Raw genomic sequence first — 23,992 nt, 5'->3', positions numbered from 1 at the left:
TACTGTGAGGGAGCTGCTAAAAAATAAAGACAAGTAAATATTTTCTAAAGAAATTTGTCAGTGAATTTATGACTCAGCAGCTCGGCTGCTTGACAGGAAACACAGTGATTCTTTTGAAGCTGTGATTTCCTTCATCTACAGTGATTGCCAATAACATGGCAACCTTTTGAACACTTCGTGATAGTTTGCAAGGCGAGTGCTTGTGCATGAAATGTGTCAATAATATCAGAGTTTTTACAGGCCACTGAAAATGCATTGAAATGACCTTTTTTCATTTAATTCAACTGCACGCATTAAATGTATTGCACCAGATTTAACCAAACTTTTGCGGCTGCAGGTTGCAGCATCACAGTTCTCTTGATCAGGATGCAAATATGAAGCAACTGATTATGACTCAGCTACTTCTGCAAACAAAAGTAAGTTGCAAAGATCCATCATTCTTATCTCCTAATATTACAATCACAGATTATTGGCCAGTACTGAGAACAGCGATCTTGTTAACCATGCTGTATGGAACTGATTGTTACAGCATATGTATCATAACACTAGGCTGTAACAACACATCACAGATGTCCATACATTCCTACACTTTAAGCTTCTTCAAATTTTATTTATTTTTTAAACAAAATTAATTTAAATTAATTTGGTAGTTTCAACTTAATTTTTTTCCCAGAGCTTGTCAGATGCATTTTCATCACCGGATGGACTTGGATCTGTTTCAAAGCTGATGAGAACCATGAGATAAGGCAGCTGAAAAAATCAAGTAAGGACCTAGATAGGAATATTTTGTCAAATCAAGAATAAACTTTCAAACTCAAATTTATTCATTTTTATTCTGTAAGTATTTTAATTTTGTTACGATTCTATGATGATACTCGATAACAACATATATTAAGACACATTAATGTGGATTGGTCACTTCTGTCCATCACCTTAATCTGTTTAATAAATCCAGTATCTGTCCCATTATATGGGATTAATAGATCCATAGAAATAAGGATACACAAGATAGACTATACTATTTTGTCTGTGACTATGTGTGGCTCGTAGTCATAGGATTTTCATTCAGTGGATATAGATATATATTATTGCTGACTATGTAATTCCCAATGAAAAATGTTGTACTTTACATATTTCTACTGAATCTGGCAGAGTTTATCAAAGCCCTCCAGATCTGCAAAGTCTGTGGCCTATTAGAAAACACCTCAAATATTTGAAGCTGCTTCTTTCATCCTCCTCCTGGCTGAAACAGCAGGTGCCCGGTCTTTGAATCATGAAGATCAGCAAGAGATAGCTCAGGAGAGGCATAGTTTTTAAAAAACGGTTTTCGTTTTTTAACCAAAGGTTATAAGGGGGCAACAGTACAGTGAAACTGGAGAGAGAGATACAGGCTATAGAAAGATGTAGGCTGCAGTGAGTGAACAGAATACTCCAACCTTTTAACTCCTATTATGATCAATTTTTAAAAGCTGTGTCAGAGAGGTGGTCTATTCCTTCATTATACAGTTACTATCATATTCATACTGTAACAGCTCAATCTACACACAGCCGAAAAACCACCACCACCCCGAAACAACATTGACATCACACCTGAATCCACACAAATAAAAGGACCGTGTGGGAACACAGAAGTCCAGACTCCACGGTTCCTCTCTACATTCAGGGACCAGACAAAATGACAACCATGACAAAGTAACTAAAACAATGAATTAAAATCCTCTGATTTACCATTGTGTTGCATTGTATTACATTTTTATAGGATAATGGTATTGTATCATATGAACATATCACATAGTAGAGAATTAACTTATAAATATTGAGATGTGAGGTCTGTTTCACCTTATGGTTTAGCTTTTCTTAGACGATACAATACAAAAATATGACATATGGCTAAAAAAAGGAATATCACCTATATATATATTAATGTACAATATGTCTCTCGTCAATATTTATTACTTAATAATATTCCAAAAATGTTCAAATGTTTGTATTATAATGTCTATATTTTAGGATTGAATAAAGAAGTTGATGTACTAAAACTTGTTTTTATTGAAATTTTAATTTAAACAAAGCATTCCTTCCCTAAAAACATTTTTTCTTCCTTTACATTCGTGTAACAGAAAGCATATCTTGGATAATGAGATTTTCAAATATTTTGCAAAACAAAAATTACCTGAAATGCTCTATTATTCTTGTATACATACCTGTTAAGTAATATATAGTCACATTTCCGTAATGCTTAAAATCCCATAAGACAGATTCCTATGTTGAATTTTTTCACAAAACAAAATATGTCAGATACATGTATGCCTACACAAACATTATCATAAAACACATATTTTTGCTACCTGTTAGCACACATACAGTAGATATAATATTTATTATAAACCGATATTTGATTATGTATATTTACAACAATACAATTTCCATATGGGATCAATCTAAGCATTTTGAAATTTAACTTTGGTCTTTATTGTGAAGAAAACAGTAGGGGGAGCTCCTTTACAATACCACAGGCAGCTTTTTTCTTTCCTCGTGATATTAGTTCTGTTCGACTCTTATTATTCAAATGCTGCTGCAAAACAAAGTGACAAAAGTGCAAACAACCCATCACATATCATCACTTTTGATGTAATTAAGCTGCAGCCTGCAGCGCTGATATGTATAGTATCCTGACGCGCGCGCACACACACACGCACGCACGCACACACACACACGCACACACAATATTACCAAATGTGTGTTTGTAAAAGAAAAAGAAATTGTGTTATTTTTGAAGTTACAGCGAAAATCCACATGTATTTCATGTCATCTACGGGTCCATCTTTGGCCCAAACTTAAATCAAGTCTGTTTTGCTTTTGTGGGTCATATCAAATAAAACTCATCAGATAAAACAATCATTTTATTTCATCAGGGTGTTGACAACCATCGGCCTGTGGATTAAACACACGTCGCCTCGAGGACACTGATAACTCACAGAACTTTCCACGAGGCCTTATTAAAACGCCACAACGTGTATTTTCTTTTTTCTTTTTCTTTTTTTTTTTTCACAGGCGGACAAGTTTATTCTCCATCCATCAAAGCTATTTAAAGTAAAGGAAGGTAAATCTTCGCTCCCCAGCCTGCAATCCTCAGACACATTTGAACCAATAGCCGGACGAATAGGACTGCTGCAGCCAATGACAAAGTAGTCTGAGTGCGCACTCCTTCGGGCGACGACGGCGACGACGACGACGACCATGGACTGGAGTAGTGTCCTTTTCTTTTCGGTGTTGCAAACTTTTACCATTTAGTTTCCACACGGACAAAACGGTAAGTTTAACGCTACTTAATGGACACATTATCATATTCACATATTCCGGCGTGGCGACTTTTTCGGAGAGAAAACTCGGTTGAAGGTTTTTATTACTTAGGTTCGCCTCTCGTCGGTAAACGGAGCCCCCTCTCTCTCTCTCTCTTTCTCTCTCTCTCTCTCTCTCTCTCGCTCCCCCCCCCCTCTCTCTCTCAAAAAGAAAGTAAACTTTACCTTAAACATTGTTAACATTGTTCGAGGTGTATTTGAATTCGGTTCGGTTTGTTTTTCTCGTTTGAAGAAGTTGGTTTCAGTGCAACATTCAAGTCTACTGACCCAGTGAGGCCCACATGCAACCTACGCTAATAAACGCAAATCTGCACGCCGTCACTCCGTATTGTATTTTTAGGTCGGCTTTAGGTAAGGCTTTAAATTATATTACTGTTGAATGCTACATACAACAACATGAGCCGTCGGTCTCAGCTGTGACAACTCGACGGTGTGCTGCGTATTATGAATGAGCCTCACATGTCCATATACAGCCTCAGATAGTCGGGACTAGTTTTTGGCATGAAACACGCAAAAACTATGTGAGAGCAGTCATCACCTGGAGTCAGCTGTAACTCCCAAGTTTCATGACGGCTTTACTCCGCCTCAGACTAAATATGACGTTATTTTTAACCACAAATGTTTCATCAAGTTTTGCAATAAAAAAAAAAGAATGTCCCCCTTTAACTTTGATGTTGATTTTATGTTGTCCTCTCTTGTGTTTTTGCAGGAGTGAGGTGGGGAGGAGCTGCTCTGAGCAGTAATGGGGGAGATAGAGGGTTCATACCGGGTCCTGCAGACCCCTGGCACAAGGCTGGGAGCCCAGTTCAATGCTGGTATCAGCACGTTGGAGCCGGGCCAGAGCCTCAGTGGCAACATGGTCAGCGGGAGCAAAAGCCATGGGCGAGGACTACAAATCCGTGTGCAAGGGTTGGACGACTCCCAGGAGTTCTTTGACATAGACGTGAGTGTCTCCTGAACTGTTGCGCAGCCTCGTTGTGTTTCCTACATCCTCTTTTATTTACACTGCCGATAAGTCTGCAGCATGGTACACAGCGGGCGATATCTTACCTTACAGTCCTGGGTTATCCTGCTTGCGTGTGGCTTGGGCTGGTGACAGCTGCCACATGGCTTTGGTGCTGAAACCTCCTTAAGTCCACTTATTCGGGCAACTTAGTGTGACTCACCAGGGTACTTCTTTATTTCTCTGCTGTGATTTCTGCCTTAGTAATAATAGTACAAGTAGTAGTAGTAGTAGTAGTAGTAGTAGTAGTTTTGGTTCCTGTTCCAAAGGGTGACCAACATAAGACCATCCAGGACTCAAGCGTGTAAATGTGTTCACATTTATGATTCGATTAACCAAAGTTGTTGTGAAACTGTGTGTCCTCATGCTTTGTTTTAGAGTTTGAATTAATCAACCTGTGTATTCCTCAGTGTCTTAAACTGAGGATGCAAACATGGACAAATTACAGTGGGCTTGGCCTTGCTTTGATGGACTTTGCTTTTTAATAATCAGCACCAGGATTTATATTTTCCACCCTCACTTGATCTGGGATGATTCGTCTTTCTTTATTTGGCCGACAGGACAGGATTGACAAAACTTTTTAGGCTTTCTATTTCCCGTCATCTCTGCTGCCTAGTTCTGAAATGACAGAGTAACATGCGGTGCTAAATTAATCCTCTGAAATGTGAAACATGAGTAATTATACAGCCAAGCTCTGTTGTTTCTTTTCATTGTAATTACTTTTATAGGGAAGTTAATCTCTTTCAAAGATTGGCAGTTGGCTTGAAAAAACTTTCAGATCCGCACTGTGACAGTGCTTTCCCATGTTTACTTGCCAAGTTGCTGCAGGAGTCATTGAGAAGGCGAATAGGAAGCAATAAGGAAGCCACTATATCAGAGCAAGTTTCCTGCTTTTTCTGTGAGGGGGGGGTGGTGGTATCAAACTGATCAAAGAAGACTCTCCACAGTGAATAAACAACCAAGTCATTGTGCAGTTGATGGAGGAGTTTTAATTTGCAGTGTAGTGTAACTGTAACTGGCGGCTACTAATTGTGTTACAAACACAAACCTAGTGTATGTATCTTGTGCAGCTACTCTGTCCTAAATCCTTGTGTAGCCACAACAATAACAGTTCTGGCAGATGTAGTTTGGGGGCACTGCTGAGACAGACATTTCATAATCTTATGCACCATATGTTGTCTCAGACTGTTAGGCTAACAGAGTGGGACAGACACTTTGTGTTTTAATTTGTATGGAAGTGGGTCCGAGCACTGCTCAGTGTAAGGGGGGGGGGGGGCATTTGAGATTTTAGGACGATATTCAGCCCCGTGTATTGAGAGACGACTGGACTTTTCCTCGTGGGAGATCAAAGTGAGCTCTGGACGTGGTGTTGATAGGAGGTGGCAGACAGAAATACATGGCTGCAAAAAGGGGAATGACGGCAATCCTGTTGTCAAGCAGACTGCAGTTTGCCGAGAACAAGATGTCCTCTGAGAGGCTCTTGTTGTCCACCGCTGCCCGACGTCGCTTTAATATTTCTGTTCATTCAGTTTTGAGGAGCCGTGGGCCGGTGGGAGAATAGTATTTATGAGAGGGTAGAGAATGGCTGCAGAGCCATACATCCACTACACAACTCTGGCTTAGTTTCCACTGCCAGTTTGCTATATCATTCTTGGTTTTTATGTCTGCTTCACCACAATCTCTTTAAATAAAAATGAATGAAGTGGCATAACTTTCCCCTGTGTTGGAACTGTAGTTTTTCCCTCGTGAATTCTGCATGTAAAAATAGGTCCAAAATTGCAGTGTTGAATGTCCGAAATGGTTGTGGCCTTCAAGCGACTGCCTCTCCTCATTGTGGCATTTTGGTTGCTCAGCTGCCCAAATATCTTACACATTTGTTGTACAGTCTTCATCGCATGCTATTTCCTGCCACTCTCACTGTACTTTTGGGCGGTGAAAAACATAAACACTCTCATGTCAAACGTGTTTTTAAAAATTTTTTACTTGTGCTCTCTCATACGCACTGTAATCTGTGAAGAACTATAGATTTGATTTATTATGAAATTGATAATCTGTGCAAACAAATGCTGCAATAGAATACATGGATTTATGGCCTTTTTTATAGTGTCTGTCGTCTGCAACCTGCAACAGACAAATCAGATCAGAGCGTGTGTGTGCTTTGATCTGTTGGCCTTTATCTGCTGCAGGTACCCAGCATGGTCATCATCAGCAGACATTTGCTTGCATGGCTCTTATCCATAGGCCCCTCCCACAGCCAGCACAGGAGAAAGCTCAGCCTTGTGGTTTCTGGACAGGGAGGCAGGGCCAGGAGCGCAGGGAAACACAGGCTTCTTTTATCCGGCGCAGCCAATCCCTTCGCTGGCCTTAACTTCCAGCTCGAAACTCGCAAAAAAGGCTGAGGGTGGTATGTGGGGACCTAGCTGTGTGAAATTGCAGTACAGTTGGAGGGGGGGGGGGTTATTGGTGGGAGGGAATCCGGGGCCGGCTTTGCTTTAGTGTTAGCAAACAAGCACATAAATAGCAAGGCTGACAACCAAGTGGGTTTGGGGGAGACATAGGGGCAGCCGCTGGTGTTGAAAGAGCAGTTCAGAGGGAGCAGTCAGGGCAGTACAAAGTTTGAGCCGGGGAGGTGGGGGAAGGGACACACTCAGGAGTGAAGCCCTGTTCAAAGTTTGGCCGAGGAATTTCAAGCAGCGGCCTGTTGCATAAAATCACATTTAGATCTTTGTCAGAACCAGATGCGTTTACTTTTCACCTGTTCTTACATGGATGGACGTCGGTGAGGTGTAAACAGTGTGAAAAGCAAGACGCAGTTTGTTTTTTAAAAGTCGTTTTTTTTAATGTCGTCCTGAGCACCTTGCAAGAACTTGAGATTAAGCAGTGGTAGACTGGTTCAGTTTGATTATGTTTGTCACGGACAGAGCAGAACTTGCGCGTGTGTTTGATGTGTATGCTCAAAAAAGGAGCACTCTCGGGCTCTTCATTACAACCACTACAGCTGAGCACTCGGCTCTCGTCCGTACAAAGCACTCACACTGTCCCACTGTGAGCTGAAGTAGCTAAACAATCTAATGGCTGTGAATGGAAGGACTTGTTTAACATCTCAAACAGCCCCTCGCTCTGCACATCACGAATCTCTCCTGTTTTACCGCTGGGAATGACCGTCCGTCACTCGCTGGGGTCCCACCTCTCTCAAGTTTTTATTTTCTAGTGTTTTGAAAGCCGCGCTGAGGCTGCGAAGTATCTGGGTTACGCAGGTGACTTGAGCAGAAGGTGCACTGAAAAACCTGATCCTGATTACACACTGAGTAGTGTTTATCTGAACAACTTGCCCACAGGTGTGTCCCAAAAGCCGGATTGGTGAGAAGAAATCAGCAGCAATTATTTAAATGAAAGTTGCCATTTAGATAATAATTCCTTCAAAGAACCTGTTGAACTTTGAAACGTCTCCTCACAGACCTGTGAAAGTGGCCCGCTGGTGTGCAGAGCTTTTGTAAATGTATGTCAGCAGGAGGAAAAAGCTCCCGGTGGCAAAGCCTAAACAATGTACATCCCACTGTGCCAAATGCAAGCCCCAACACACCCCTGCTGTCAGGAGGAGGTTCTTCTAGAGCTCACTGCCATTCACTGGAGGCTGGGGAGTTTCAACTGCTGTGTGATAAAAACCGTGCTTAACCTGTCATGCAAGGTACACCCAAGCCCAGACTTTGAATGAGGCTGGATGATATCTGGGTTACACCTGTGGGTTTTTCTTTTTCTTTTTTGTCTGTTTTCTTATTCATTCTCTGTGCATGAGAAGAGCAGTCCTCCCACATTGCTGGCTGCTTTTCAAACTCAGTACTCATATGCCCCCCCCCCCCCAACACAGGGGAAGATTTGCCTCCCACAGAAACATCTGTTTGTCATAATCCCTGCTGCTTTCGGAGCTTGATTGGGTGACCCACTGACCTGCCTTAACGTTGGAGCTCAGAAATGAGACCGTGCTCCACGCACCGCAAAGTCGGGTGTGAACACACTGACCGTGATCTCGCTGTCACATCACAGGCTTTATTTTAAGCGGAAGCCCGCGCTGATTCGCGACACTTTTATTTTGCATGGCAGATTCAGATAAGTCATGGTTGTAGACGAGCTGGGGGGGTGTTGAGCAAATAAAATAGCTGAATTGTTTTTTTGTTTTGTTTTTTTTTTATCCAGTAGTAATTTCACAATATTTTTTTGAAGAACTAAAAGATATTTACACCACCTCAAGAAAATAGAGAAATGACATGGCTTCACATTTCACTTTGCTGGAACACACTTTTCTGTAATGCAACATGTGAAGCTGCTATAAACAGTTATTTCCAATATCAGTTCATCAGTCTTTTTTGTTTTTTTTTTCAGTGAATAATCTTTTAGCCTATAAAATGTAAGAATTGTGAAAATGGTTCATCATGAAGTCCAAGGTACCATCCTTAAGTTGCTTGTTTTGTGCGACCACTTCAAGTCCAACTGAAATCGTGTATCTCAATCCTAATATCTGCCAAAATAATCACAATAGGATTATTGTAGTTAACTTATTTATTTATTTATTTTGCATATCGTGCAGCTGTAGTCACAGTGTTAGTATTATTGATATTATACCCATGGTTCTCTCAACACCGCTGTGAGGAAAGCGAGCACTTGGCAGATCATCGTCTACGCCTGCTCCGTCATTTTGTTGCTCTTGATTCAAGTTTTGCTCTCGTCCGTCGTCACATGGCTTTCTTTTTGCCCTGTTGTCACTTTTAATGACTGTTCTTGAATGAAGAGATGCCAAACATTTTATGAGGGTGGTATAAAGACTGTGCCCTCTGTGTTGTATGCAGTAACTGATTGCACACACAGATAACCCCCAGCAGTAAAAGGAAGTTATTTGAAGGGAAATTACCTGCACAGGTGTGCATTGTTGAGAAACTCCATGTAGAAATTATACTGGGTGCATTTTGTGTATTCACGCAGGAGGAGGTGAGGCAGATCGGCAGTGGTGTAACTCGTGCTCTGGGAGCAATTAGATCTCTGTCCATCCCTCCCTCTCTCAGACTCCTGACGATAAAGCTGAATGTCCCAGAGGAGGCTTTTACTCTCCCTCGAGAACCGGAGTGCTGTGAGTGCAGTTTCATGCATTCCTGCAGAGGGTTAATGACTGACACAAAGGAGGAGCTTCTGAAAGCACACACCAGTCAACACACAGCAGTTTGCTGTGTGTTGACTGGTGAAAAAGAAATCACTTAACAGTTTATTCTAATCTGCCATCAGTTCCAATCGACCTAATTCTGGGTTATAATTTTTCACATCTTGGTAAAATAACTTTTTTTTTATATATATACTCACATATAATGTAAATCTCATGGTTTAGTACTGATCAGGTTGATTATATCTATTTTATGTTGCAGTGTATCTTGAATCTTAAAAGCTGTTTACCCTCAATTAACACTGAATCACAACCGAAACAGTGTGAACCTTACAGGGGAAACTTGTTTGGACATGTTGTCTTTTATTTGACGGGGAAGATTTGGTTTTCGCTGAGAGGACTTTGTTTACATCGGTTCTGTCTGCTTACAGATTAGTGTATGATTTATATCCGCTCTTTGTTGAATCGGTTTTTCACTGAACGAGTCAAACCGAGACAGAATCCCTCAAACTGTTCCTTACATTTGGCCCCCGATGCATTTTGAATACTTACTGATGCTGTCTGAATAGTATGTTTGGCCTGCACTCAAAGACAACCCAGACAAAGTATTTTAACACACCAGTTTCTTTTTGGTTTTTTTTCTGCTCTGGCTGAGATCAGCTGTAATCGGACGCTGTAAATGTGCAGGGAAAAAAAAAAAGGGGGCATTTTACAACAGATTCCTTAATTTATGGATGTTGTGTCAGGAGGTTTCACCTGCAATTTATAGATTTTGTGAATGCAGAACATATGATTGTATCACAGTAATGAAAAGACTTAACTACAGTAAATCGCCGGGCGCTCTTTGAGTTGTAATGCTTTACTTTAGCAGTTCCTTTTTTATAAGCCTTTTAAAAATACTATTTTACATTACAACCAGATGTTTTGGGCTATAATTTTCTCAAAAAGTCACAGGCTAGGATTCCAAACCTCAAGTGCAGTGTGTTCTTAGTGCATAGTAATTAGTTCTTCATTTAGTGAAAACAAACCCCAGAGCGTTGAGAAGGTAAACTTCGGCAGATTTCCTGCTTGTGACTTTGCTGCACTCTGCTCAGCGACAGTGAGTGTACAGTAGGATGCATTTCTTGCAGTTTATTTATTTACCCAAGGAAACCGTTTCGAATCGACGGATGGAACATAGGCGGCCGTAAAACGCACAATGAAGTGGATCATTTACAGATGCCAAATATTTACTGCACCGCACAGACTGACCGTGTTTGCTCGGCGCTCACTCCGAAACACAAGCACGGCCTCGCCTTCCTCACCTCCGGTCCGAGTGAAAATCTGTGTTTGATAGTGATCTCTGTTAATCACCCGTGTTGTTTTTGTCAGCTGTAACGCAATTTCTCACACCGCCGAGATCGTGAGATGCATCGTCGCTGGTCTTTTGAGATCTTTGTGTTGACACGGTGATGAAAATAATGATTCCTTCCTCTCTTGTTGTTTTTCCTTCCAGCCAAAAGCTCTTGGACAGGCTCTCCTCTCTGAGGTTTTCCACAGAGGCAACCTCATAGAGAGTGATTACTTTGGCCTCGAGTTTCAGAACATGCAGATGAACTGGGTACGTAAACCGACAACTGTATGCGTTTTGTTTCCCGTTTGAAGTGAATATCCAGGAACTGACACGAAAGCTGATTATACAAGTCACTTAAGTATTGACCAGCGAAGGTAGACAAGATTTTAAAGGTCAAAGGTCACGGCTTGCCGACAGCAAGACTTGAGTCCGGGTCAAGATCACCTTTTGAAGTCATTCCTCTTCTTTAGCTTCTGACAGCGCACACGTGGAAGTAGTGTTGTTTTCACTGGACTTGAGCGGTATATAATCTGGGAATATTTTTAACTCGTCTGGCACAAGTGTCCATATACAAACGTCAGACTTTCCATTGTTTTATTCTTCCAGAAACATAAATGTAATTCAAGACCACCCAGAAGTTTTTTTTTTTTTTTGTAAAAGCAACAGAGAAGAGATATGAAACACATATCATCTTCAAAGACAACGGAGCCGGTGTTAGTAAGAGCTAAATGAAATAAACATTAACTATTTCAAAGTTAATTCCACTTGCAATTTTAAAAGAAAATCCCAATAGGCAACATATTAGAGCTGAAATGATGACAGCTGTTTTGAAATCAGTTAATTGTTTGAGTCATTTTTCAAACAAAAATACCAAAACAATCCTTTTTAATTTCTCAGTTGTGGAGAAATTCAGTGTCTAAGAGTTTTTAAAATGTTGGCGGGGCAAATTGCAGTTAATTTGACACCCATTTAGTTTTTTTTAACCCAAAGATATTCAGTGTTTGTTTGTTTTTTAAAGTAAAAAGCAACAAATCGTCACAAATGAGAAGCTGGAACCATCACGTTTGGTATTTAAATTATTGGTTAAAACTCGACAAATCAATTAATCCACTGCTCATTTTGGGCTGTCATTGTTTTTACTCCCAAGGTGGATGAGTAGCTTCACTTTTCCTGAGTTTATTTTGATGCCCTAACACACTCGCATGTGTAACTACAAGCTGAGAGAAGAATTTGGATAAATATCAGCTGATACCAATTTCTCAATTTATCCGTCTGGATTTAGCACATTGCTCCCTCGATCAGGCCCAGATGTAACAGAGCAGACTTCTTCTTAGAGTGAGTGAGGTTTGACCCGCATTATTTTCCACATGACTCTTACTATCATCCAGACACCGACTCGATGTAAAAACCTCTGTCCTTCACCACCTCGTTAAATTCTGTAAAAAGGTTTCTCAAAACATTGTGCAGACGATGCTATTTCTTTCTCTTTTTAGGTTTGGCTGGAACCCACAAAACCTGTTGTGAGACAAGTCAGAAGTGAGTGAGCTCAAATATTATCTCCAAGTTCCACGTTAAATGAAAATGTGCAGGTGTGCTGATGATGCGTTTTCATGTTTGTTTGTTTTTCAGGACCACCAAATACCTTATTTAGACTGTCAGTGAAATTCTTCCCCCCAGACCCGGGTCAGCTGCAGGAGGAGTACACGAGGTCAGTGACTGTAATTTCCTACTGGATATTACATTTATCTCGTGCCTGTGTAGAGGAGCTTTAGAAACGCAACTGTTTTTTGTTTTTTTTTTTACTTTTCAGAAGCTCACGATTATGATTTTCAGGGCGTAACAGTATTTGTCCTCCCAAAAATGTTTTTGAATGTTTTGTGTAGTTTTAATGCTTAGTGTCAGTCGGTGAGAAATCCATTTATTCATCCGTCAGTGCTTGTATCTATTTCCCAGAGATAATGAATCCATAATAAACTTTGTTCGTGCTTATTTACTTCTCATGAACACAAACAGTTGGACTCTAATCCTCTGTGTGTTTTCTTTAGGTACTTATTCTCCCTGCAGATGAAGAGAGATCTGATGGAGAGCAGGTTGATCTGCACGGAAAATACCGGAGCCCTGCTGGCCTCTCACCTTGTCCAGTGTATGTCTGAGCTGTTTTTGTATTATGTTTTATATTAATACCAAATCAAGACAATTTCTCTTTCTGCAATGACTGCATTGCAGAAGTGTGAAACAGCTGTAGTAACGCTGAAGTGGTTTGGGACCAGGCAGCTTAGTTTTACACACCTCATCCTCCAGCTCCACTGCACAAACCAGTGACCTCTCTTGATAGACATTTACGTTGATGTACAAAACTGACGTCACCTTTCCTCCTCCATCCACCACAGCGGAGATCGGCGACTACGACGACGTAGCGGACAGGGACTACCTGAGGGTGAACAAGCTGTTGCCTTATCAAGACAAGGTGCAAGAGAGGATCATGGAGCTCCACTGCAGGCACCTGTAAGTCGCTCCGTCTTTATCTGCACTACGTTTGTTTCTCATGTTTGGCTCAACAGAATGATGCTAAACAATGTAAATCACCTTGTAGACCAGTTTCTGTCAAATCAGTCTTTCCCTTCCCCAAGGAACAAAGTCCGGCGCCTCTTCCAGCTGATTCAAACTGTTAGCATGCCACTTGAAATACAGCAAAGTACAATACTAAAAAAGTGAGAGTACTGAAGTGAAAGTATAGTTTTAAGATGACTTTGAGAAGTAGAACAGAAAGTACTACAAGCACCACTTTGATAGAGGAACAAGAGTACTGTAACTGACTCACTCAGTTCACCGTGACGTGCACACAGATCAGGACGGTCACGGTCTGACCTCGGCCCCACGTAGGGCCACATTATCGTGGTTTAGTGCGGTTACTTCCTGCTGCGACAATGTCATGCAAACGCAAATGATCACAGCATAATCGCAGTGCCGCAAAAGGAAACGCAACACTAGTGAGAAGCACAAGCAGTGGGTGTTTGGTTTTTTTGGTAAATACAAAACGCACGTCTTCACCTCTTCAGTCTCACGGCAACAACAGCTCACTCAGTAGATGTTGGATATCGACTCACACAGCCTTCGTATGTGGTTTCGAAGGTTTGGAACATACCAGAATATACTGAGAATTTTTTCAGCAAGATGTTGAATGAAACCTCATTTTCGGATCCACACACACACACACACACACACACACTGCTGCTTCCAACCTCTTGGATCGTCTCAAGTCCAAAATTATGTCTCGCAAAAAAGCATATTGCATGAATCATGATTTTGGGGAATTTGTAAGCAGTGATACATCATGTCAGCTTTAAACACAAATGTTTAGTGTTAACTGTGATTAGTCAAGTCAACTGAGACAACTGTGTTTTCTTGCTAAAACAACTGTAATGAGGGGGTTTGTCTCATTTCAGAGTTTAGAGCCTCAGAAAACCGCTCGCTGCACTTTTCCCACCACCAGCCGCCTCGTTAGCGCAGCGCTATCCCCACAACCAATAGAGGGGCTATTTTCAAACCAGTGCATTAGGTGGCTCTGAAGACCTTTGCTAATCCCTTCCCTCGTTTGCCAGGGTGGAAGCACAAGCGGCAAGTTCCCCTGTCCTAATCCCCGGCTCTGGCTGGTCTATTAGCCATAAGGCCAGTGGGGCAGGGGAGGGCCCTAAGGAGATTTCGCTGCTTAACGGATGAACAAAATTAGAATGTGGTGATGATTGGACGGATATGTCTTCCTAACATGCTGTTTGGTTGTAATCACATGGTTTTTAGTTAATGCCTCTCCAATCCTCCTAAGTTATAAGGGATTTAAGGTCACACTACTCGACATACAAGTCATGATACAATCGTAGTTTGTTCGGATCGCATGCGGTTAATCAAAAGGAGAGTTGCATCGTGTGCCGCCGGGGAAACACGAGACTGATTTTATTGCATAGTACATCATCAAAATGTGCTCAAGGAAACGTAAAAGCTCAGCAGCCTGTTGATGGAGGGTTAATTAATTAAAAACAACAGCAACTTGTAGTTCCTGTGCTTTAAGTCAATGAACATGGACATTTAGATTGACTTGTATTTGAAGGGAAGTGTAGTTGTATATGACAAATACTAAAAGCAGCATGTGAGCAGCGATAATCCAGGACTCTGTAGGAACTATGAGAACGGTAACGATTATTCATGTGGCTCATTTCACACACAAAGACGGTCCAAATATTAAAAGTGATAAGTGCAGGATGTTTTAAAGTCAGTTCTGTCAGTTAGTGACAAACCGAGGTAAATTTGTTGTCTGCACAATTACAATAAGTAATTTCATTGCCTTGTATCATTTGGCCTAAAGGATCTGTGTAAGGTTAAATAAAGGAGGCTTAAGGATTTAGCCACGTCGCTCCGTTTGGAAAGTAGAAAGTAGTAGAAGTGAAGTTCCTGTTTTTGGAAACGAGTCTTGAGCCAATGTTGGACGGTGTCTAGTTTTCTAATCTGTTTATATAAGGTCAGCCATGTCAGCGGGAGCATAGGAGATCTAATTAGCCGAGACTGAACTTTGGTGTGAATCAGGAGGTCAAACTCAAAACCTCACCTGAGCCGCCCGTTTCCTGTGAGAACAACACGAAGAGGGACGTGTTGTTACTCACGAGTGTTTCACGGGCCTGTTACATTTTCTGCTTCAGGGGTCAGACTCCAGCTGAGTCGGATTTCCAAATCCTGGAGATTGCCCGCAAACTGGAGATGTACGGCGTCCGCTTCCACCCGGCGGCCGACCGGGAAGGCACCAAGATCAATCTGGCTGTAGCTCATATGGGCCTTCAGGTTTTTCAGGTGATTGCTGCCGTCACACCAGCTCTGTTTTGTGACTTTCAGTCCTTTTTTTTTAAAAAATGTTTTTGTTAAAAGTGTATTTCCTCCTCCTCCTCCTTTTTTTTTTAAATATGATTTCATCTCCCAGGGCACCACAAAAATAAATACCTTCAACTGGTCCAAGATTCGCAAACTGAGCTTCAAAAGAAAACGGTTCCTGATCAAGCTCCACCCAGAGGTTCATGTATGTATTAGTGATCAGTGTTGTTTGGAAAAAGACTCTCTGCCGGAGTTGGATGTTTATTTTATCCGCATGCTTCACTTTCCACATCCACTGACCAGCTTATTGTGTAATTTCGTTCTGTTTCATTTTAATCTTTGTATTTTTTTTTTATTTTTTTTTTTTTAGGGGCCCCATCAGGACACTCTGGAGTTTATGATGGCCAGTCGAGACCAGTGTAAAATCTTTTGGAAGATCTGTGTGGAATATCACTCATTTTTCCGTTTGTTTGACCAACCCCTCCCCAAGTCCAAAGCTATCCTCTTCACTAGAGGCTCGTCCTTCAGATACAGGTATTAGTCATGTCCATCTTTAATGCTCGGGGGGAGGGGGGGGGTTTCCTTAGTTTCATTATTCAGTGTCTAAATTCAAAACTCTTTCTGTCAGTGGAAGGACCCAGAAGCAACTTGTGGAGTACGTCAGGGAAAACGGTGCAAAGAGAACGCCATACCAGAGGTGTGTGTTTCCATCTATAGTTTATACTGTGTTTATCGGAAAGACAGGTTGTTTTCCTTTCTAATTCTTCCTGAGCGTTGACTGGGAAATGTTTCCACACCACATTTATCATCTTTATACTGACATGAGGTTCTCTGTTGTTCAGGAGGAACAGTAAAATACGAATGTCTGCTCGCTCCCTAGCAACAGATGTGCCAAAACAGGTCAGTGCTGATGCATTTGTGCGACAAATAAAACTATATATTTTACTTTATTGAATAAACTAATACAATTCTCCTTTCCTTTTTTTATTACTTTCCACTTTTCTTTTTCTCCCCTCACTGTTTCTTTCCTTGTCCCTTCTGTGTTGCATTGTTTCAGAGCTTGTCATTCAATGACAGTCTCAGGGCCCCAGGCTCCCCTTCTTCCGCTACAGTGTCCTTCCACCCGGCGCACATCTCTAGTGTCCTCCCACGAACAGAGCTCCAACCTCAGCCCCAGCCTTTGACCGCACTGAGCCACTCTCCAGCGCCTCCCCAGCAGCATCAGCAGCAGCAGCAGCAGCAGCAGCTTCAGTCCCCTCTTCAAGCTACCAGACCCCCCAGCCCACCGACGGAAGAACCTCTCAAGGCCGCTTCCCCATCCCACTTCGCTTTTCAAGGTGCCCCTAGCAATCAGGCAGCAGGACACTGCAGCCCCTTGTTTGTGTGTGTAGAGAGTGGCACTTCCCAATCGCAGCCTTCCAAAAATGGCAATGAGGATAATGAGCTTGGTGGGAGACGGGGACCCGGGTGCTCGGTGGGAGGGGGTGGAGGGAAGAGGAAGGGGGTTCTTACACCTGAGGCTTTTGAGGCGGAGCTCTTGCGTGCGAAACAGAGTCCCATGTTCTCCATGTCCAACTCGCCTCTGCATGTCACTGAGGAGTTCATAGATGACGATCCCACTGAAATATCCTTTTATGGTGGGGGGGCCGAGGCCTACTCTTATGGGCTCGACGATAAAGTAGACCAGTTTCACGATGTGGAGGAATCTGACCTCAGCAAAAACAGGATCTTTAGTCTGGGTATTGAGGATCTGAATGGTAATACCAATCCCTTCCCTGATAGCATTGTTGGTCATTCTGAGACCAGCTCCTTGGTGAATAACCGCTCCGAGTGCAGTTCCCTGGACAACCTGGGGCTCAGCTCTGCAGGTGAGTCCATGTCAGCGGGTTACGGAGGCCCCGACTCCTCCTCCCTTCGCCTGCCAGGCTCTGACTTCCAGTCAGAGGCCAGCTCAATGGTCAACTTCCCAGCGTACTCTGTGCGCTCTGACAGCAGCTCCGCTGTGCAGTTCAGTGACCTGGTAGAGCAGCTCGAGCAGCTCAGCTACCCGCCCACAGCCACTGAGGGCTCTGGGAACGGCAGCTCAGATTCAGACTCTGACTGGGGCTCTGACAGCATCCTTCCCCCTGAGCAGAACCTGTTTTACAGTAACCCCCTGACGGGGAGCGGTGGTATCGAGGGGTTCCTCCTCCAGTGTCACAACCTGCAGGCCCTGGCACTCGCAGACACCTCTGGATCCCCTCATATTAAAATGTAACATGCCCTTGAAGCACTTGAGGGCCTCGGTCCAGGGCTGTCCAATGTATAGAAAAAACTCTTTTTCCACATTGTAATTAATAATAATAATAAGCAGCAGCTGCAGCTACATGCTCTCATTTTTAGTTCCTGCTCCGTACTTTGGGTTTCTGCAGCAGCACTGTTATTTTTACTTGTATCAGAGATTTGACCTGTTGTGCCATGGTACCCTGCCATGGTCAGGTTGTGGTGCTTTTCTTTTTATTTTATTTTTTTTATATCACTCCTGTCTTCTCATGAAACTCGGCTGATCACGTTTTTGCCTCTTATTTTCATGAGATTCTTGAATAACGTCGTCTTTCTTTGTCTTTTTCTGTAGCACTACAGTCTATTTAGAGCAAATGTTGGTTAGGCCTTTGGGGCGTGTCCCTCTCAAACATTTCAGAAAATACAAAACATTTTGTGCTTCTTTTTTTTTTTTTTTTTTTTGGAAGCTTTATATCTTAAATACTCGTTTTACAGCCTTTAAAGCCGTAATTAACAAGTTGGCATAGGAATGTCTAGTTAGATTTTCAGTACGTAACAATTTAACTCAGGAGGTCAGAAAAATAATGTTCTGCGTCCACCTTTTTTAATTTGAAGGCCTGGCATTATGCTTTCAATTTAGTGAGACTCAAATACAGCTAATTAAAGGAAATCTGTAAGTAATGTAGAGGTTTTTACGATGATTTATAACCTTATTTGACCAATAAATAGGAAATCAAAGTACTTAAGGAATACTTATAACTATTTTATTGTTAGATTAATGTCTCTAATCTCAGGGTAAAAGTGAAACCAACATTTGTCCAGGTTCAGTGATCCTCCTGTGTTTTTTTTTAAAAAACAAAACAAAAGAAAGACATGCCATGGAGCCACACTGTGCATTTGCACTTGTGTGCCTCACTGACATCTGCTGGTTGAAGCAGTTGGAGCATTTTCACATCACGTCTAGTCCACAACACACCAAGTAGGTGAAGGATTTAACAAAAGAAAAAAAGAAAGTATTTCACCAACTAACATTTTTGCTTCATGTTTAGTGAAGATGAAGAATGTAAGCAGTGTACTAATGAGCCGTGAAGTACACTGTTAACACCACTCTATACAAAATGAATGTATCATCTTACCTGTATGTAAGGCCGTAGTTAACCATGTAAAATAGTGTTTGATACAGTAGTACGTCCTAATTATTATTATTATTATTATTATTATTATTATTAATGTTGGAATGTGGAGCGTCCAGATGTAGCGTTTGTCAACATTTCAAAGCATCAAATTTTCATCACTTCCATGAGACCCTTTCACAATAGTAGGTGTTAGTGGCTTTTGCAGTACCAGCAGTGTGTGTGTGTGTGTGTGTGTGTGTGTGTGTGTGTGTGTGTTGTAAAAGGTCGACGTCGCCTTGTCTCTTCTGGCCTTTTTTTTTTTTTTTTGTTTTTTTTTTTTTTAGCATGTTTCAGGGTTTTTAGCGTGAGCTATCTTCAGGATACCAACACGATGGGTTGTCTGTGTATTGGAAGGAAACGGGATCTTTTGCACATTAGCTTTGAATTTTTCATCACTTTTTATATTAGCTGATTTTTTTTTCTTTTTATGATGTTATTTTTAAGCTTTGATAAAGGAACGATTGTTTTCAGTCATGTGGTCAGTCACTAATATACGAGCATGCACACAGTTTCTTTTCTTTTCTTTTTAATCAACCACCCTCCAGGCGTCAGATTAGTCTGAGGTGTCAGATCGGGTCTGAGTCTGACTTCAGATGATCTCACTGTGGCCGTACAAACCTGAAAACCTAATACTGTGTTCGTATCAAACTAATCAGCAGCGTTTTGTTAGTTCACTGATGTCATTTCCTCCTCAAAACAGCCTTGACTCGTCGAGTCCCAGTTTTTAATTTCCTTTTTGTTTGAGCTCACTTAAATCTGCCTGAGGGGAGATTTCACTTGACTCTCTGCGAAGTTTGCTTCTTTTTTGTTTCTGTACAACGTTACAGAGTTTTGTTTTGTCAGCAGCACTTGCACCGCAGTGCCTTAAAGCACTTACTTTCACTCTTTTCATGCAATATGCTTTTATCTCAGGTCTACGTTCCTGTTTACTTTTTAATAGCTTTGGGATTTTCCCAGCAAAACACGTATGTGGGAGGAAAGGGGCGATCGAAATTAAGAGTTTTCCTCTTTAGCAATCGATAGACAGTTGATAAATACTCACCTGTTCTCATTGTCATTTTGAAGGATGGCACGTAGCCATTTTTATTTTTTCTTTTATAAAACAAAAAAACTAAGAAGGAAAATATAGAAACGTATTTTCCAGAAGTGTTTTTGTAATCTCTCTACAGTCACAAGTGTGGACAGTTGTTTTCTGTGTCACCTTGGAGATGATTTAGTTTCACACACCGTCAGTGACAGTAAACCATATAGAGATGTGATGAAGGGTTTGTCTTGATGGCTTTTTTTCTTTTCTTTTTTTTTTTTTTTTTACATTTTTGCCTTTGGTTTCTTGTCTGCCATGTCTCCCCACATCTCAACTAAAGACTTAATTCACAACGGGCTGACATTTATAACCAGCTAAGCTAACTGCACTTAGGCATCAAGTAATCATCACTTAATCCTGAACTTGTATATTTACTAATCATAAACAACTTGTACTTAATGTTTTGTATGTTTTCCTCTCAAGAATAAAGTAATCACTTTTGGGTACCATGAATGTCAGACTTAAAATTCTTTTTGAGATGCAGACTGAAATCATATGAGCAATGCTGATGTAATTCTTTACTGCTTTAACAGAAGCCCCGGTGGTGGAGGTGGTGGTGGAGGTGGTGGAGGTGGTGGTGGTGGTGGTGCACCTTCCTTTTTAAAGGCCAAATTTTTACCTCTTCCTCTGTCTCCAGACTAAACTAACTCGTAGCAGTGCTGGAAAAGGAAGATACACTTATATTATTAAGTATTGTGTATAATTGTGCAGTTTTATCCTGTTTTTGAAATCTGAATGAAAGTCATTAAAATCTGGGGTCACATGCTGTAGCAACATGCTGCAAGTTGTCTCTGTCGACTCATGAGTGCCCCACACTTTAGCCAGTCCTGCTCCTCCTAGAGGAGTTATGATCCTGCTTTAGTATGGAGTCTTCTTCAGTGTGACAACATCAGAAAATGAAGCCTGTATTGTCGACACACACACTCGTTTTCTTTCATATTTGAGGCAACAGACTCGTATGTTGTTGGGGTGGGGGGGGTTTAACTCATACACAAGATTCCTCAACCTAATTCCAGCTGAGTGTGTGTGTGTGTGTGTGTGTGTGTGTGTGTGCTCCCTGTTTGGACGGGCTTTGTGCCAAGTCATTCCACAGCAAACCCCCGTCCTCTGGCTGTGGAGCCTGACGTCCTCCCTCCTCTCCCCTCCTGTCATTCCCTGTGGGCTATTTCACATTGACTATAAACAACTATTTACCCTCCAGACAGGCCACATTCCTGATAAGTCTTTGCGTGAGCAATTATTTCCGGGTCGAGGACCGACTTTTCTTTTCTTTTTTTTTTTCTTCTTCTTCTTCTTCTTTTTTCCCTCTCGGCCTTCCCCATTCCTTTTTTTTTTTTTTTTTTTTCCTCGCTCTCTCTTTCTCTCTCTCTCTCTCTCTCTCTGTCTTTCTTTTTCCTCTCTGATAGAATTAGAAGAACAGCTGTGCTGACCTGTGACTCAGTGGAGAGCACAGCCTAGCGCTTCATCTGCTTGTTTTGTCTGCTGGTTTGTCGCGTAGCAAAGCTCTCAGGCAGAACAAAAGCAGCAGAGCCAGTTCTCTGAAATGGAATCAGGCTCATATAAGTCGGTAATGAATCATTTGTCCTTCTTGTGGAGGGCTCTGAAAACAATGGGGGTGTGGGGGGGGTGGGTGGGGGGGATGTGGGAGCCATTACTTGCCCTGGTCTGCTCTGTCGTCTCCACTTTCATTTAATGGCCAGTGTGTGTGATGAACCGTTCCACTCGTTTTGTTTTTTCTGTGAGAGGAAATGAGATAATTTTGGAAAAGCAGTTTAGGGGAAGGTGAAGGTTACTGTCGTGTATGTTTGATTTGACTGTGTGCAACATATTGAAGCTTCGTTGCAGATATGCTAAGTGTTGAGAGCATGATTGTTGACTTAAACTCCACCCATCGTAAAAGGATCATGTTGTTCGGGCTGAGTCAGTTAACCCTTTTTTTATTTTTAACTTTCCCAACAAGGCAGTTGATTTCATACAATTTTTTTGTATTTCTGTTTCCCCTCTTCCACAGATTCAGTGGTGGACAGCCCTCAGCTCTCACCCTTCAACACCAAAGGGCCCCTCTGCCTGTCGCCCTCCTTCCAGATGTCGACCCTCAGCCTGCCGGGCCAGGCGCCGTCTCCCCTGCAAAGCCCCATCCTGAGCGAGGTGGGCAGCAATGCCAGGCTAGAGGAGGAGGAGGAGGGCAGGAGGAAGGTACACTGCTTACATGCCACCCTTCCACCCCCGCCGCCTCACAACCCCCTTTTTTTTAAAGAGTAGAAATCACAGACCACACCCGCCTTGTAATTTATAATGGGATGGGATTTTCTAACTTTCTTTGTTCATATAATGGAGGGAAAATGAGTTTCCCTCAGGGGGAAAGAAAAAGTAGTTTAGTTTTCTCATAATGAATGTTCATCCATCACTCACTTTTAAAACTTTAAAACCTTTTCTGCTTCAGAGATATCCGACCGACAAGGCCTACTTCATTGCCAAAGAGATTCTGACCACAGAGCGAACGTACCTGAAAGACCTGGAGGTCATCACTGTGGTGAGTTGTCCTGGGTTTTTCTTTTTATTGGATTTATAAGACACAAATAATGTGGTCATTGTGAAGAAAATGCAGAAGCCCAGATTAAAGAACATTATAGATTTTTTTTGGGACAGTGTGAATCAAAAGCATTTTCATACCTATATTGTAAATAATGTAAAACCAGACATTATGTGAAAGTATTTCTTGCTTTACCCTGCGGCACTTCAAATCTGAGACATCAGAAAAGAGTGATCACTTTGTGATAATATCAATTTGTCACTTGTTTGGTCCAATCAACAACCTAAAACCTAAAAATATTTAGTTTACTGTCAAATATCATAAAGAAAAACAACAAATCCTCACAGTGGAGAAGCTGGAAAAATGACTTTTTTTACGATTCAACAAACTCACTGATCAATCAATCAACTAATCGTTTCAGCTCCAATGTTNTTAAAAGAGAACCAATAATCGAAGTCTGAAATAAAACACATTGAAAAAATAAACTTTGGTAGTAGAACCAGGCCCTTTTCAGTGCACTTTATTCAGTTTACTATAGAAATTAACATTAAACAAATACATACAAGATCCAGTTTCCTACATTTTCATACCTATATTGTAAATAATGTAAAACCAGACATTATGTGAAAGTATTTCTTGCTTTACCCTGCGGCACTTCAAATCTGAGACATCAGAAAAGAGTGATCACTTTGTGATAATATCAATTTGTCACTTGTTTGGTCCAATCAACAACCTAAAACCTAAAAATATTTAGTTTACTGTCAAATATCATAAAGAAAAACAACAAATCCTCACAGTGGAGAAGCTGGAAAAATGACTTTTTTTACGATTCAACAAACTCACTGATCAATCAATCAACTAATCGTTTCAGCTCCAATGTTTGCATACCAGTTTATTAATGAGGAAAACGTGTATGATTATCGCGCAGTGGTTCCGCAGCGCCGTGATCAAAGAAAACGCCATGCCCGAGGGCCTGATGACCCTCCTCTTCTCCAACATCGACCCCATCTACGAGTTCCACCGAGGCTTCCTCAAGGAGTTGGACCAGAGGCTGGCTCTCTGGTAGGTGCTGCCTCCATGTTTTTGTGTGTGATGAGAACGACGAGATGAGTAACGACGGCCTGTCTTCCTCAGGGAGGGACGCTCCAATGCTCACGTCAAAGGCGACTACCAGAGGATTGGCGATGTGATGCTGAGGAACATGTGCGCTCTGAAGGTGATTTTTTTTTATTTT

General features: G+C 41.7%; 1 protein-coding gene across 1 annotated transcript in view; it reads left to right on the top strand.

The window, feature by feature from the left end:
* Window positions 1-3,226: 3,226 nt before the first annotated feature.
* The window catches only part of farp2 (FERM, ARH/RhoGEF and pleckstrin domain protein 2), a 39,063-nt gene continuing 18,297 nt past the window's right edge, over window positions 3,227-23,992 (top strand). The window contains exons 1-17 of the mRNA XM_022759295.1: window positions 3,227-3,313; window positions 4,072-4,305; window positions 11,010-11,114; window positions 12,341-12,383; window positions 12,477-12,555; window positions 12,893-12,990; window positions 13,238-13,352; window positions 15,539-15,686; window positions 15,814-15,909; window positions 16,075-16,238; window positions 16,333-16,401; window positions 16,547-16,604; window positions 16,762-17,041; window positions 22,237-22,421; window positions 22,669-22,758; window positions 23,687-23,820; window positions 23,893-23,974. Coding sequence (XP_022615016.1) covers window positions 4,105-4,305; window positions 11,010-11,114; window positions 12,341-12,383; window positions 12,477-12,555; window positions 12,893-12,990; window positions 13,238-13,352; window positions 15,539-15,686; window positions 15,814-15,909; window positions 16,075-16,238; window positions 16,333-16,401; window positions 16,547-16,604; window positions 16,762-17,041; window positions 22,237-22,421; window positions 22,669-22,758; window positions 23,687-23,820; window positions 23,893-23,974 — 1,947 coding nt within the window. The 5' untranslated portion in view covers window positions 3,227-3,313; window positions 4,072-4,104. The remainder of the gene's footprint in view (window positions 3,314-4,071; window positions 4,306-11,009; window positions 11,115-12,340; window positions 12,384-12,476; window positions 12,556-12,892; window positions 12,991-13,237; window positions 13,353-15,538; window positions 15,687-15,813; window positions 15,910-16,074; window positions 16,239-16,332; window positions 16,402-16,546; window positions 16,605-16,761; window positions 17,042-22,236; window positions 22,422-22,668; window positions 22,759-23,686; window positions 23,821-23,892; window positions 23,975-23,992) is intronic.

Source organism: Seriola dumerili, unplaced genomic scaffold (genome assembly GCF_002260705.1).
Source record: "Seriola dumerili isolate Sdu_G_001 unplaced genomic scaffold, Sdu_1.0 BDQW01000321.1, whole genome shotgun sequence".
In the NCBI taxonomy this organism is placed as follows: domain Eukaryota; kingdom Metazoa; phylum Chordata; class Actinopteri; order Carangiformes; family Carangidae; genus Seriola; species Seriola dumerili.
Note: the sequence above shows the minus strand (reverse complement) of the source record. Positions and strands in the feature narration are given on the sequence as shown.